The sequence below is a fragment of the Mya arenaria genome, chromosome 2 (assembly GCF_026914265.1).
Source record: "Mya arenaria isolate MELC-2E11 chromosome 2, ASM2691426v1".
In the NCBI taxonomy this organism is placed as follows: domain Eukaryota; kingdom Metazoa; phylum Mollusca; class Bivalvia; order Myida; family Myidae; genus Mya; species Mya arenaria.
Window position 1 is genome coordinate 38,005,571 of NC_069123.1, and position 16,274 is coordinate 38,021,844.

A 16,274-nucleotide genomic window follows, 5' to 3' on the forward strand; every position below is an offset into this window, starting at 1 on the left:
CCCATGGACTATATGTACAGCGGCAAGCAAAACCCAAGATTCACAACTCCATCACCTGAACAACATCTCTCCAAGTTCCATGACTCCAGGAAAACAGTTTTGGAGTTTTGAGAGACACAAGTCCAGAACACCCATTTTTGCTAATTCAAGGGCCATAACTCTTGTTCTACTAAATTCAGTGGGAAACAAATCACAGTTAGACATCTTCATCACATAAATAACATTCCGCCAGGGTTTCTTGACTCTTTGTGAAGTAATTTTGGATTTTTGACTGACACAAGTCCAGAAATACCATTTTTTCCTAATTCAAGGGCCTTCATCACCTATTGGCATTTCCCTTTAAGTTTCAGGAATAAAGATAATATACTTTGAGTTTGAGCAACACAAATCCAGAAATGCCAATTTTTGTTATTCAAGGGCCATAACTCTGGTTTTACTAAGTGCAGAGGGAAACGAAACGCCAGGAGCATAACTTCAACACCCCATTTACATTATCCTAAGGTTTTATGACTCTAGGTAAAATAGTTTTGTAGTTCTGAGCGACACAAGTTCGTGTGATACCTGAATACCCAAGTACAGAACCAATTACCACATACAGTCACTGATTAACCTATAACATGCCATAGAGATGATAAATGTAAAGTTAAAATATTTTTATTTTTATTGCTTTATAAAATATTTAAATGCAATGATTTTTCTTCGGTAGATTACTATTAACATATATATTTTTCAGAGAAAAAATGCTAATACAATACCTGTTTTGTTCTGACATGAAAAAATCTACATTGATGAATAAAATACAATCAAAGAAATATCACAATTCTATTGACAAAACAAAATCCTCGGTGTCATTTTCCATAAACGTCACTGGGTTTTCAGAGTTATTTTCCCTGAGTAATCTCTTCTTCTCTCTCTCTTTCTCCGCTAATATGTCTTTCTCACTGAGTTGTTTCCCTTTTTCCATCACCATGTAGAAAAAGTGGAACGCCTCCCCCACAGAAGACATATTAACATCCCAGCCATACTTTTTTCGTGCATATAGGGGTCTCCGGAAATGGGGCTGGGCGAATGTTATTGATATGAATTTGCCACCTGGTTTCAAAACTCGTTCCACCTGAAAAAACAATGAACCAATATAAGTTTAAAGATCTACTTTTACTTCAAAATAAGATTTACCACAATTAATAGAATTGTTTTAATATACCAAAAAGGATGAATAAATGTCGACAACAATGGTTCTTATGAAGGATACTGAGTTAATTTGAAAGAAAAGTGAAGAAGACACAGCATTTCTACCTGATGAGACTATAGTAGATCACAGTAAATAGTTTAGCACTCACCATTCATTTAATATTTTTGCGTTTTCAACTATTAAACACACGGTTACAATCTTGTTATCAGTAATTAATATTTCCCATCTATGTATTATTTAGTAAGTTATTAAAGGTTTATCACTTAAAATTGATGTTTGTTGTACATGTGTATGTATTGATTTTGAATAAGAGTGTCACTCTAATCATAGTGTAATGTTTTTGCAGAATATAACATCATAAACATGCAGCATATTCAATCAAGATGGCTCTTTCCCCACATACTGGATTCAACATTAAACTAATAATGTTTTGTTAAATAATATTTAAATCCATCTAAAACTGGATTGCACTATACGAAAACAGTATACGAAAACAGTATTTTAGCGTCTACTATAAAGTGAAAGTTCTTTGAGAAGGGGAATAACTTATTTACGAAGCTCATTCAGTAAGGCTTCATTACCTCTCTTTAACAACATTTACATGTATTTAGATACTTGTAAACGATTATGGTAAAAACATTATTTGGATTATAAAATAAATAAATAACCAAAGACTTAAGCTATCACAGGAGTGATGCTTACCCCCGACTGCTGCACGCCACCTTTACACAAGATTTTATTTATAATATTGATTAAGGCAGGTATTAAAATCAAACTATAGGATTTACAGGCTTTCAAGTGATTAAAAACAAAGTAGGGAAAAAAGTAGGAGGACTTTTTTAGAATAGAAAAATTAGGGTAAAATAGAGATATTAAGAGCAAAAAGAAGGGATGTAGGGCTCTTTACTTACCTTTTGGGATGCAAAGAAATGACTTCTAAACCTATTCATCAATTGTGATGTACATTTAGTTATCTTTGCTTAGAAACCAGTGGCAGTGCTTCAAGAGGGATTCAGCCACAGGATGAGGAGACGGACCTGGAATGGGTGTCCCTGACTTGTCAACATGCACCACTCATTCTCATCAAAGAACCCCTCTTGCAGCACTGGAGACCTACTGGCACTACTGCATCAAACTAATCCTACAAAAATACTAAAATTGGCTTCTTATTAAAGTCAATATTTAGATTATTTCAATCAATACATTTAGTTAAAACTTTTCTATTATTTCTCAAACTAAGTCCACAAAAAGTAGGGATAGTAGGGCTTTTTGAAGAAAAAGTAGGGAAAAGCAGGAGCCTCACAAAAAAGTAGGTAACAGTAGGAAAAGAAGGGCCCACTTGAAAGCCTGAATTTATGATAATTTCAAGGAAATTAATATAAAGGGTAGTGAAAAATATATCGAGTGTTTATCCTGTCTATCAATTAATGTAAAAAAGATTATGGTCCCATAACTTTAGGAAGATAGCTCGTGGCTTAAGTGAAATATACACCTGGCATGAGTACACTTCATGTTGATCATTGACTGTACCAAGTCAAAGACAGATAAAACAAGAAACAAGTATACATGTCGAGGAGAGTAGTAATTAAATTAAAGAGCACATAACCCTCTAAAGACTTGGCCTCAACTGATAAACAAATATGAAAAGAGGGCACATAACTCCTAAATAGGTGAGCCCTAAGTCACGATAAAAATATGTGGCACCACTTCTCATAATGAGGGTAATATATCAAGTTTCAGCCCTACACCACCTAAAACTGTGGGAATAGTTCACTACACAATCTGAAATACTGACCAAAGTGTAAAAAACTTGTTCAAGGGCACATTAACCTTAGACATGTAGGCCATTGGTGATGAAAACATATTCCACTTATACAAATTATGATGGAAGATGTGACCTTACCTGTTGTAAGACTTTATCAATCAGGGTTTCCAGTGAAGTGTTCCTTGGGTCTCTCTCATGGACCATCACAGCATCTAGGGCCCCTTCTCAACCCCAACCCCCAAGAAGATATGACCTCACCTGTTGTAAGACTGAATCAATCAGGTCCAGGGTTTCCTGTGAAGTATTCCATGGGTCTCTTTCATGGACCATCACAGCATCTAGCGTCCCCTTCTCAAGTACAATATCAAAACTCTCTGCAGGAAATGAGATGTCACACATATCCATCACCTGCATATATAACATACATATACAGTTTACAAACATGTACAAGTTTTAAGATACCAAACTGCATGCATGTAAATAAATTGGTGATTTTCTTTAGTATAATACTTAGTACTTAAATATCTGAAAACCAGAACTTAAGTTTTGATATAATATACCAAAAATTGAACACTGTTATTTAGACATTAAAATACTATATAAAAAGATTCATCTTTTTAATTGTGATGAAGAAGTCATTGATCTATTTGAAATAAAAGTAGCTAATTGAAATAATCATGAATGACAATTATTTTACCTGCCAGCTCATTTCTGTCAGATCTTTGTGCTTTTCTGCCATTTTCTCTATGACCACTGGTGAAAAATCTGTGTTTGTGATGTGTTTGAATCCGTTCTCATACATGTCTGTGCTCATGGAGCTGTTTCCACAACCTGTACAACATAAATAAATATACCATAATAAACAACTACAACATTACTCAAGACTGACCAGATAAAGAAAAAAAACTATGAATTCAAATATTCAATTGTTGTTCAAATTGGGTGATACCAAAAGATGCAAAATACATTAATTTGACTTGCACTATTTTCAAAAAAAAAAGGTTTTAAAAATATCAATAAATTTACGATGCAGTATGTTAAATTACACTTTCTATGTGAATTACATGTATTCGTTTGCAAATTGCTAATTTCATTTCACAAAACATGTCTAGTAAATCATAAAAGGGTACATGTATTATAAATTAATAGCATAGTAAGCATACCAATAGTTAGTATGTGTTGTTGTGGCAGGATGTCTCTCCTCAGGAGATGTTGGAATGACGAGTATCCTGTGAACCAATCGTAGCTCTCTTCTGTTGTATAGCGTTCGTCCCAGTAACTCTTCTCGCGGTAATCAGAATTTCTACCGGGAAGTTCCATCTTTGGCTAGGATACTCTCTCGGTTATGGTACTCTGTAACATTTAATTGCACTGCTTAAGGAGAATTTAATGTTTCTAAGAGCTTTTTGGTACCTCTCAACTGTTAACATGAAACATGTTTTTCATGGTCAATCATTGTTTAGCAATAGTGTACCTGCGTGTATATGTATACATGGCTATTACTCTACTTTTGGAAACTTGACACGCATGATTGGTGGTGGTCTACACAATCCCTACTCAATTAAACTAAATACTGAAATGCAATTAAATGTTCAGGGCAAATCATGATAAAAAAGGATAGGATAGAATCTTAACATGGTTATACAACATCAGTACATGGCTGTTTTTTTTCTACTTTATAGGAATCACATCTTATTGGTTTGTGTTCTGAAAATTACATTTAAACCACAGTGGTTAAGGCTCCTTTATAGAAGTTATGTACCAGTACTTCATTTTATGATTTGCTGTAGTATATTTTTTCTTTGGAATTTTGACCAAAGTTTTAATTCCTCATATTCTATGACAGAATATGATTTTAAAAAGTGTAATAATATTCATTTTTGTGTGATACTGGGGCCTTTTATACCAGATTACATGATCATGTGTAAATTTTAACGAGTGATGGCGTCATAACTATTACTGGTGAACAGTCAGCGTATAAAAAGCTATAATAAAAATGATAATAATGTTGACTACTGTGACACCGAAGTTGAAATTTCTCTTTTCTTAGTTGTGACTTAAAATAACTCTATCATATGTGCACAGAAAGGCAGGTACTATTACCCATTCATTATGTTTTCCGTATGAGATGGTAGGTGATTGAACCAGCAACCCCTAGTTAATATGAATAGACGCCTATGCGTCTCTTTTACATTTATTGGTTAGGCAGACGTGCGGCATCCATTCCTTGCAATTTTAGCAATGTTAATTAAAGCTCTGAAATCTTATGCGACAGCACTGTGGTCCTGATTTTTAAGATCTAAGAAGCTACATTGTTTTCAGAGTTTAAATTGACATCAGTCACTTCATTGAAGTCTTTCTTCAGGAAATAAAATTGAAAATAAGAATAAAAATACAATTAAGCAACATTAGATGGGCAGGTGGAAGTCAGTGCATTCCTGTTATATGGTTTACCAACCTGGTGTAAAAGTCATGTTTAAAAAGTCTTCTTTTTTATAACAAACTGTATTATTGTCTGTGTTTATATAGTTTAGGTTGATGGGTATTTGAAAATAAGGTATTACTGTTTGTGAACAGGAATAATTTAAGCTTAAATAATAGCAAAGATCTTTTGGCATTAGATTTACATTTGAGAATTGAGAATTATGGCTACATCACATTACAGGGAATCATGTCCAAAGGATAAAAACATGTTCAAATGCCCATTAATGCTACTAAAGAAGCTTACCACTAAGCTATAATAGGGGTATTTCTTAGCAACTGTGGTTTACGGCACAGACACTAGATTTTTTAATTAAAAGCCAAATTTTGGGGCTGCTTATCACATCCTGCTGGTATTATTACAACAATTTATCATAATTCCATAATTACCACATACTTGCAAACTGAACATCCTCTAGAGTAATATAAACCACATGATTGGACATTTAACTTTAACAAAATACTTATGTGCCGAGTGAAAAGGTGAATAAATGTGGCTTTGAAATATACAATCTGATGTCCGTGGTTTTAGGCGTCGTAAAAAAATAAAAAGCAGTGTTATTTGGTTTTTCACTATCATGTATTTTAAATCAATGAGTGGTCTGTAACAACAAGGCAGGGTGTGTGGTTGTAACTGACATGGGAGTGAGGGGGAGCTGTAGCATAACTTATTGCCCTGTCCCTGTGTTTTTTAACCTACATGTTCATTTTTTATCCGAAATCGTAATCCGGAAAATATATCTAATTTAACTTCCCGATGATACATGAAAATGTAAAGAAATCATCAATATCCTTACAATTTTTTAACCTCTTTTTCCCTTTTCAACTGTATAAATCTCAGTTATTATGTCATTAGCAAGTTATTGAAAGTAGAAAGTATAGAAAACAGAAAGAAGAAAACAATCAAGATTTGGAAAGCAGCAGACAACAATAGTCAATGGCTGACAGTCAACAGATTACATTTAATCCAATAATCGCAGTGATTTCCCCTTACACGTGTAAAGGTTTACTATTTTTTAATATATACTGTAGAACTAGTAATTCTAGAATGCCGTCCAGACTTCTTTATTGATGATGTTTAACCTGGACTAAACATCATCAAAAAAGAAGCATGGACGGCATTTTCAGACTAAATGTAGAACGTAATGATAGAATATGCCATATGTGTTTTAGATTATGTGTTTTAAACATTGCTTAGATGATGAATGTACTGTATTTTGAATGTAGGCACTCTAGTGTTGATAAAATAAGCACATTCCCCAGTATTTCCGAAGGGACTTCCACAATAAAAACAGTGGGGAGGAAAGGGCAAATATTATCTCCACTTCCTTGTCATTATCTGAAACTTCTATTGAAACTATTATGTTTATTACTGTCGCACCTATATAATTTGTGTTTGCCTTTTGTATTTTTATTTCCATTAAATATTCAAGTTGTTGCAAATATGTATCCAAACATTTTTATTTAAACTTGGTTCTTGAATGAACCTTAAATCGAAATATTATCAAAGTGCTGTTTCAAAACTAATATTGCAACGGTTGATTATAGAAATAGTATTAAAATGCCAATAACAACAGTTCACCGTTAGCAACCAGAATGAGTCGTATGTGTGTGATGATGTCATATATTTTTAATTTGTAATAAGTGATACATGTTGGGAGAAGTTTGAGGTTACGCGCATTTAAACTTGTAGACTCGTGTTCCAGTAAACTCATGTTTCACTTACCATTCCAAGGCGGTAACCCATGATTTATTGATAAAGCGATTTTGGTGCGTGTGTGGTCTGTTATGTTGTGTGTACGTCTGTTTCCCTCGTGCAGTGTCGTTCGTGCCCTCACTTAGCGCGTCTCAACAGGGTTAATATTTAAACTTCTAAATACTGAACTTGTCCCTGTAGTTTAGATTGTATTATTGTCATTTATAGAGAAATTAATCTTCTTATACATTGCATGAAAGACATTTTCTACAACAAAGTGGTACTGCAACTAGATTGTTCCTGGGGATGGATACGAAACTTTGTGGGAACGAATACGTTTTACTCGTAAAAACAAAGCTGTGCATTTACATATCTTCTCATTGTAAGCTGTTTCTCAAAATCAAACATAATTTATTCTGGGGGTCCAACGTAATTCATTTTGCGGAAATTTAAGTGTGGGAAATGTTAGATTCTGAAGTATTTTGGTGTTTTGGGGGGTATTTTGACCTGGTTATCACGTTTATTTCCCTTTTATCGTAACATAAATATGCCTACCCGGAGACCTGACCTGTAAGCTTCTCTCGTTTTTTTTTAAACCTATGTTTCTAGAGGGCTTAACAAAAAGTGATCGAAAGTATAAGCTGAATGATTGCCTGTTTACAAAGTGATAATAGAAAACTGCGTGACTTGAAAATGTGTTTTTACTCAAAATGTATCTCTTGTACATATTTCAAGTTTTCATATTTTTTTTTGAGTTTTTGCATCTTTTTCTTTTTGACAGCTTCTGTACTTAACATGGGCACCATATCGCCAATGTTTGTATGTTTAAACACCTTTTAAATCTGGCATGGAAGCTTTGAGCAGTTGTTTTTCGATGCAGAATCAGAATAAGCGTGCTATAATGGAAGTGTAATAAAGACACGAGCTGTAAGACATATTAATATATATAACAAAAGGCAATTTGTTACCCAATAAGAACGTTCCGCCTATTTGGTTTTGCAAAATTACCCACCAGGTACACTTGTTTACTATTTTAGCAATTCATATATGTGCTTATTAAATCATTACTCTTTATAGCAATATAGGAACTCTTGTTATAACACAAACGTCCGATAGAAAACTAGACAATGCTTTGGCCTATGGTCCTCAAACTTGACATGGACAGAAGATGGAGTATGGGGTCACCGGGTCCAAAGTTAAGATCACAGTGAATGTGAACGCGAAACGCTTGTCCGCGTGATAAATCGAAATGCCTGGACCTATGGTCATCACACTTGACTTCACAATCACATTGACAGAGACCCTGCTGGCAGGAGGATACATGTTTATCTGAATATATTTAATTAAATTGTTCATGTATTCTTGACAACATGCCGTTCAAGGTGTCGGGGGCATTATGTTTCACAAACAGTTCTTGTTTTGATGCTGTTTTCATGTACATCAAAGTTTCAACACCTCTTCCCCAATAAAACCTCTGAGGTTGCAAGTACCTTAAAGTAAACTAGTAAATCACAGAAAGGATGGAAGTGACTCGCTAGGGTTCATGAAAGCTTTTACATGATTGTTATGTAAATTGAATTAATCGTCAAATGTTAGCACTAATACTCGTTAGGATAACAACTTTTGTAACAAAGAAGGCGAAGGAGAAGAACTTGTATTCAGTATCAATGTATTTCACAGCAGGTTGATATGATCCGTGATTCAAACATTACAACACATACAATGCAGCACACAATTACATATTTTACATTAGTGTATACAAAAGCACTTTGTTTTTCTTATTATTAAATTAATCGGTCAGTGTCAAACACAGTACAAACAACAACATTGGAGCTGTCTAAGTAATATAGCGAAGAATACACAATAATGATAAATGAAAGCATCTATGTCAAATACAATGAAAAACTCTTTGATACAACTTGTCGATAAAGCGAAGATTGAAAAATACTATTGAATGAATGAAGCATTGTCAACCACAACTGTAAACCAAACGTTGGAGTGTTGATAGACAGACTTTACACATCAGGTTAATATGATCCGTGATTGAAACGTTACAACACATTCAATGCTTATGTTGCTTTTTTGCAATAAAACATAACAAAATTACACTGTGTTTACATAAGCGCTTGTTTTTCTAACTATAAAATTAATCGGTCAGAGTCAAAAATCAATACAAACAACCACATTAAAGCTGTGTAAGTAATATGACGAAAAATACACAATAATGATAAGTGACTGCATCAGTGTCAATTACAATGAAACACTCTTAGATAAGTCTTGTTGATACAGCGAAGGTTAAACAATATTATTGAATGGACGATTCATTTTCAAACAAAATGGTAAATCAAACTTTTGAATTTTTAAAGACAGACAAAATGTAATCCGTGCTTTCCGATACAAACTATTTTGGTATGGACAAGATGAACGGATTTACGACATATCGTACGTGTAGTATGCAGTGAAATGGTCGTTAGAATTGTCATTAGCTAAATAATTTGGATCGCTGACAGATATAGATATTCTATCATTTACATGCAACTTAAAAACCGCGGATATAAAACTTGTAAAAATAACATTGTCGGATTCGTTGATAGATTTTTGGCGATGCATAAGAACACTTGTTGTTCCATATTTGTGGGACAGCAGATTAAGGTTGTGTCCGAATATTTGTGTTTTATTGTTCTTTCCTGTGGTATTAACAATCAGCGTTGAAGATACTATGAAGTAGCCTGATTTCTTGATGAAGATATCTCCCTCAAGCTCGAGATGAATGCATTTGTTTGCAGTGAATGTGAGGCCGTGTTTGTTCCAAAGCAGTGCTGAATGGCCTATAAGAAAAGAAGAACTTGCATATTGATCGAAACTTACATACATATCAAATAGATATAAGACATATGTCGTTGTATGTGTGTACGAGTATGTGTACGTTTATTTAAGACGCCACCAGTCTATTCAAGGAAGCCGGTCATATAAAACAAATATGTCTTGATAGATTGTGTGTCATAAAGCACACGCATCATGAAACCCTGGTTAAAGCTGCTTTCGTTCTTAAACGTAAATCAGGGTACACCACTGTCATATGGGAACCCCGTTTAACGTCTCGCCAGGGAGACAGTAAGTGGTTTCGGGCGCCAACCATGTTTTCACATTGTTTCTCAGTATGCAACTGGACTCTCTCTCTCTCTCAAAATGGTTTTTTAGCCATTCAATTGGTAAACCGTAGTTGGCATCAAACCTGCAGCCTCCAACCTTATGACTCTGATATACCCACTGTGTTATCTTGCAATATTGATTAATGTTTTCGTATGTTACGCACTGACCGTGATATTATTTACACGTATTGGTTTAAACATATTAAGAGAGAAACTGTTTAAAGCTGCAATCTCACGGATTGAACGTTTTGACAACATTTTTTTTCTAATAACAAGCCAATTTTTGCGAAAATCTATGGAAACCAGTTAAATAAGACTGCTGACAAAAATTAGATCGTTGATTTTTATAATTCAGTTCAAAAATTGATGTTTTATGCATTTTTCTCAAATCGTTAGTAACGGTTTAGGCCATAAAACATTAATTTTCGAACGGAATTATGAAAATCAACGATCTGAGTTTTAGTTAGCAATCTTATATCATTGATTTGCAGATATTTACGCAATTTTTTTCTCTTTCCAAGACAAAATAGTAGTAAAAATGGTAAATCTGTGAGAAAGCAGCTTTAAAGCTAACTAAAACTTTGTTGACGTTGTTGTGTTTACCTTGGCCGATGTGACTTGGAATGTTATCTACCACTCCAACCAACTTCGCTGTAGGTGTGCTCAATTCCACCCTCTCACAGTCCAAGAGTAGACCTGTATTAAGATATTTTTATAAATTAAAAGCATGGGATGACAGTAACCTTCCAAAAGTTATGTGTAATAAAAAAAAACGTTTTTTATTAAACAATTAAATAAGTGTTTGCTCGATTTATATTGAAACCCTGTAATTATAATGCCACATTAACACAATGCCAGCTTTATATAAACTTGTCGCCAAATCCTTCACAAAACATTGTGAACAACTTTTAAATAATTTTATTTAGATACTGATTCTAATTTTAAACAGGTTATCAAAGAATTAACTTACTCGAATTTGATAGTGTGTTTTCGTATTGCTTTGCAATCTCCTGGAGAAATAAATACAACACAGATTATAATACTAGTTTCAGTTAGGCACATAATTCTAGTAAATAAAATGCATAACTCATTGAACTTTTCTAAAACGTAAAACAAAACCAAAACGAATGTCGTAATTGTATAGTATGCATTTCTACCGTTTATAGTGAAAATGAGATGAATTGATGGTTTATATTATTTGTGACAGTCATTAAAAATGGGAAAGGTACTTGAAAAATCAGTGTATAGGCAAATGATTCAGAATATACAAAAATGCTCATTACGTTTTGAATGCGGAGCTCCATAACTCTGCGAACGGGACCACAACACACCGACTCGTTATGTATTTGTCTCCATGCATCAATTACGTGGTCTGCGGCATTGTAAGGGAACGTTTGTTTGATGTCATCGCATGTCACACAGAGCGTGCTGCTCACCAATGGCGGAGGTTGCATATGTATTCTCCACAATACAGTCAATACGAGCAAAAGGAGTGATAGACCAATTGTCGATGTGACTAATCCAGCAATTGAACGAGGTAATGTGAACTGCAGACCCATCGTTACCAAGGTAAGCGGACTGCAGCTGGTTTCCGTGGTACTCTATTTCATATAAACTATATATAGACTATTAAATGTATATTCAAATAAAAAATCCGCAATTTACCCTTTTTTGTAACATAATCACACCACAAACCTGATGAAATAAATCATTGAGTTATAATAAAATAGTACAAAAATAAATGATAAAGCATTATAGAAATATCGATTTTTTGTTGTTCTTATAATAATTCATTTCAAACTGCTTTAGAATTTAAGATTCAATATAGAACACAGCTCTGTTACTTTACATGTCACTAGATTAGGAACATTGCTTATCTATATCATTAAAATAGGATAACCAATCAATTTTATATCAGGGTACTTCACTGCATGACAAAGAAACTCGAATCTGACTCGTATATCGGCTGATTTAAAAGTGGAACTGAAAGTACAAAAACGATTGATTAAGGGCATACACAATATTTTGACCTTTTTATTTATTATTAAAGGCCTAGTTTAAGGAATGTTTGGCATGACAATCCTTGCTGTGCATCTCCTGTTAATTGCACTGATGCCCCCGTAGGTGCCAATTTCCTGTTTATTTGTTTATTGTCAAAGGGCCATTGAGGGTCAATTTCTATAATAAAACCTCAAAAACTGCACAACAGGATATTCAGATCGGAGATCTGATTAGACAATTAGGCATTTAGATTAAGATCAATACACAGCCATTGTGTACAATACACGATTTGGGGGGGGGGGGGGCTTACAGAAGGATTAAACTAGGCATTTAAACTAGGCCTTTAAGGAACACATGAATAATTAGCTGTGTGCACTAGGTCTCTTGGACACTTTTTATGAACCTTTTGTCATAAAGTGGGGCATGTCAACAAAAATGAAGAACTTTGTCATAAACTCTATTCAAGTGTCCTACAAATCATTCATATAAGGATTTGGAGTTTGTAATTTTCGATTATTTTATGATTTTATAATCCTCTTGCGCTTGTTTCAAATAATTTTACTCGTAATGTCCACTACTTGCTATAAATTTTATAGAGTTTTACATGTATAACGGACAACATACCCCGTTCCAAAAAAGCATCATTTTTTGTCATTTTTGTCTTTGATGTATTTACTTTAAAGCCTATGCACTGCAATATGAGTAAATAATGTTTAAATGATTTTGAACTTCCTCGAGCGATTTCCCTAAAATGACCATATCATCTGCAAATAGCAGAATAACCAAAACACTATCATCAATACCGGAAATGATGCTATTTTGATATATAGTTCTAGGTCCTCTACAAACGGGAAAACGAACCGGGGACACAACCTCCCCTGATGTAGGCCAAAGGCATAACAGAAGTATTCAGAGTAAGATGTACATAAGTTCACACAAGATTTAACATTTTATACATATCTTTCACTATTCTATTTAATTTGCATTTAATAGCAAATTTATACAGTTTTTAAAAGCAACAAAACATTGCGATAGATAATATTAAAAAACTTAAGCATGTCAACATTGGACAAGGGCACCATGAAGTAGCTGTTCCTTGTATCGCGTTCTCCTGAAATATACATAAAGGTTACCAAGAACATATACTGATTTAGGTAAAAAATCTGAACATTTTTGGATTTTATTTTACAATTAACTTGGAGAGTTTTTGTTGTAATAATTTAAATTCCGAATGAAACATCTTTGGTTAATGTGATAACATCTGTCAAAGTACAGATTCATGATCTTATCAATTTTATGTCAAAAATTCGTTCCTATTATGGAGAGTAAATCATTTTTATGCTATGGAGGGCACAAAAAACTAACTCTTTAAAGGCAAAAATTCATTGTCATACGATTATAACTATGCTATACTAATTAAACACTTATTAAACAGCTGCAAAGTAATTTATTGTTTCCGCTGTTTTTCAAAACATGCGACATAATGGAAAGCGTGATTTCTATTCATAAGTATCTTGAATGTTGGTCAACATAACTTCAACCCCTTAAAGATGCGCATGCGCCCTCTGACGTGTGTTAGATTTTTATATTTAATCGTATTAGAAAATTGAAAGGCATTTCTAAAAAAAACTACTCAACAAGAGAAGATGAAACTTCGCAAGTGTGATCTAGGCAAGCCTTTGTATGGATCAAGATAATCTCGATCATGAAATAATCCATCACGGAAAACAATCGCGTATTTGAACAGGTGTTTGGGATTCGTGCACTGCTCGGAAATGTACCGTCAACCAGAAGCCTTAAGAAAGTTTATCATCTGGAAAACCTCTTTAATAAAATGCATAAATGAAAAAAATAGATATTATAACGCACGGCAGGAAAATGGAATATTATGCGTCATGGATATCTTCGATATGAAGGTAAAAATAATACTTATGTGATAACATGCAATTCCAAATGGTGATTATGTTATATTTCTATCATTTGATTAGATATAAACCTAAATATATACTAATGGCCAAAAGTCTTGTCCGGTCTACAAAAACTACAATATCTGTTTTGTTTTATATCGCACACTGATAAATTTGGTATCGAAGGAAAGAGGACATTAATATGCATTCAATGAAAAAAGAAGTTTAAAATTAGAGCCAGTACTGCCGGTACAGTAATGTGTTAAAAATTGGCATTGACGATTTGCAAGGCACAAATGAAACACATACCGGACACGACTTTTGGCCATTAGTATATTAAAAAAAAATGTTATTCTAAGAGAGGCTTATAATTCCTAAGATGTAGAATAATCTAAAGATAATCTTCATCTTGAATGTAAAATATCAATTTTACTTATGATAAAAATTACAGCCACCAAATGACAAAATAATTTTTTCTCTTATAACCATTTTCAGTAACTCTTTCTTTTTTAACTAAAATTAAGTAAAACAATTAAATATGTAACATAAAAACGCTAATAAATCTAGTTTTAGATGAAACATTAGAACATACGATTTGAAATTTATTGCTTGCTTCTACTGTAAATGTTTTCTACGTTTTGTACACATATTGTTCTTAAGATTTATATTATAATGTTATAAATTACCTAAATAATGAGTATTTTATTAATTAACTATTACGTATAGTACGATGTTTTGGTTAAAAACATTCTAATGACTTACCTCATGTTTATATACTGGTATGAAGCCTATTTATCCCTTATTCATTCATGCTGTCTGCCGTCTAGATTTGACTTTGCTGATTTTGACATGCATCCTTAAGTGGCATTGTACATTCTTATAAATAAAGCATTGTACATCCTCAGGATGCATGTCTTTTCGTCTTTATTTCGTAAATCGTTTGCCTTAAGTACAAAATATCACCTTTCCTTCTTTCCTCGGCCATCTTTGCGGTCTTCAAAAAGATACTTGTCATAAAATCCACCAATAGTTTAATTACAACAGTCATATCAAACCGTACAAAGTAGTTGAATAATTTGATACGCTAGTAATTCAAAATAGGTTTAAACGAAACAAAAAAAAATGCAAAAAAGTCAGAAAAACGGAAAACAAAATGGCTACCTTTTAAAATAATATTTCCAGCAGAGATTAGACTAGTTTCGACAGCCAATGGAAATGGTCCATTTCTCAAATCCTATATTTGGCAAGTTTGGTAGCCAAAATAAAACGGAGCAAACTCATATCGGCCGAGTTTTGTTGATATTGGCCGAGTTTGGTCGATAATGGCCGAGTTTAATTTTACTTACTGGTCGCAAAATCATGAGGAATCGCCTACTTTCTTGTGCAAAATTTTAAAATTTTGGAGCAGTCTTTTTAAAAAAATTGAAACTAGTGTTTAATAAACGGCCAGGATAACCGTATAAAAACTCATGATGTCCATTGTGTAATTCGTTTAAGGCTAAATGTATTTCTTAGGCAGTTTTCGTTTCTATTTCGACATTTTGCCCCAAACCAAGCAACTCTAAATTAAATAAATGACCTATTTCTGCTAATTGCGGTTTATAGTTTTCACCAATGTAAAACCACTGATGTACTGTACAGCATTTCGGTTGCATTCGAAATGGAATCATCTGATGAATATATCGTATGCTTGCCAGACAAAGTCTGCCAGCTCCTGAAGCCCGGTCCAATGGGAAGATTCTTAAGGTGTATCATGTAAGTATATACAAATGTTTTTGATATAGAATTTAAAAGCAGTTTGTTCAATTTCATAGTCATAATAAAACGACCGCCTATTTGTGTTTGCAAACCGGCCTATACTGGATACTTGAATACTGGCCTATAATTTAGTTAGAAGGCTTCATTTAGGTATGATTTTGGTGTTTTTGTTTGCGAAATGATTGTGAAAGTGTGTCATATCAGAAGTTATTTGGTACCCTTTGGGTAGTCATTTCGTATTTCATTATTTTATTTATATATGAAGTTATTTTTTCAAATGAAAAACAGTAATCGAATGAAGAAAGACTAAATTAGTTTACAT

At 33.5% G+C, this 16,274-nt stretch overlaps 2 protein-coding genes across 4 annotated transcripts in view; both read right to left on the minus strand.

The window, feature by feature from the left end:
- Positions 1 to 664: 664 nt before the first annotated feature.
- LOC128219117 (EEF1A lysine methyltransferase 4-like) lies at positions 665 to 6,361 on the minus strand. Its single transcript, XM_052926942.1, has 5 exons — positions 6,236 to 6,361; positions 4,121 to 4,310; positions 3,655 to 3,788; positions 3,216 to 3,365; positions 665 to 1,114 (listed from the first exon to the last, which is right to left on the minus strand). Exons 2-5 carry the CDS (start codon positions 4,275 to 4,277, stop codon positions 815 to 817), a joined length of 741 nt encoding a protein of 246 aa, XP_052782902.1. The 5' UTR covers positions 4,278 to 4,310; positions 6,236 to 6,361; the 3' UTR covers positions 665 to 814.
- Positions 6,362 to 8,774: 2,413 nt separating this feature from the next.
- LOC128225184 (uncharacterized) overlaps positions 8,775 to 16,274 on the minus strand; it is a 36,637-nt gene continuing 29,137 nt past the window's right edge. Inside the window, exons 2-5 of one of the 3 annotated variants that reach the window (XM_052935239.1) lie at positions 11,570 to 11,887; positions 11,257 to 11,296; positions 10,890 to 10,982; positions 8,775 to 9,962 (exon numbers count right to left, since the gene is read on the minus strand). In XM_052935239.1, coding sequence (XP_052791199.1) covers positions 9,565 to 9,962; positions 10,890 to 10,982; positions 11,257 to 11,296; positions 11,570 to 11,845 — 807 coding nt within the window. In that variant the 5' untranslated portion in view covers positions 11,846 to 11,887 and the 3' untranslated portion in view covers positions 8,775 to 9,564. Of the gene's footprint in view, positions 9,963 to 10,889; positions 10,983 to 11,256; positions 11,297 to 11,569; positions 12,557 to 16,274 lie in introns of those variants that run through there. The other 2 variants (XM_052935242.1, XM_052935241.1) reach the window with 2 other exon arrangements.

Coding starts and splice junctions, on each gene's coding strand:
- LOC128219117 (XM_052926942.1), bottom strand. CDS start 4,277: ATGGAACTTCCCGGTAGAAATTCTGATTACCGCGAGAAGAGTTACTGG. Junction 3,366..3,654: donor TGACAGAAATGAGCTGGCAG/GTAAAATAATTG, acceptor TTATATATGCAG/GTGATGGATATGTGTGACAT. Junction 1,115..3,215: donor TTGATTCAGTCTTACAACAG/GTGAGGTCATAT, acceptor TTGTTTTTTCAG/GTGGAACGAGTTTTGAAACC.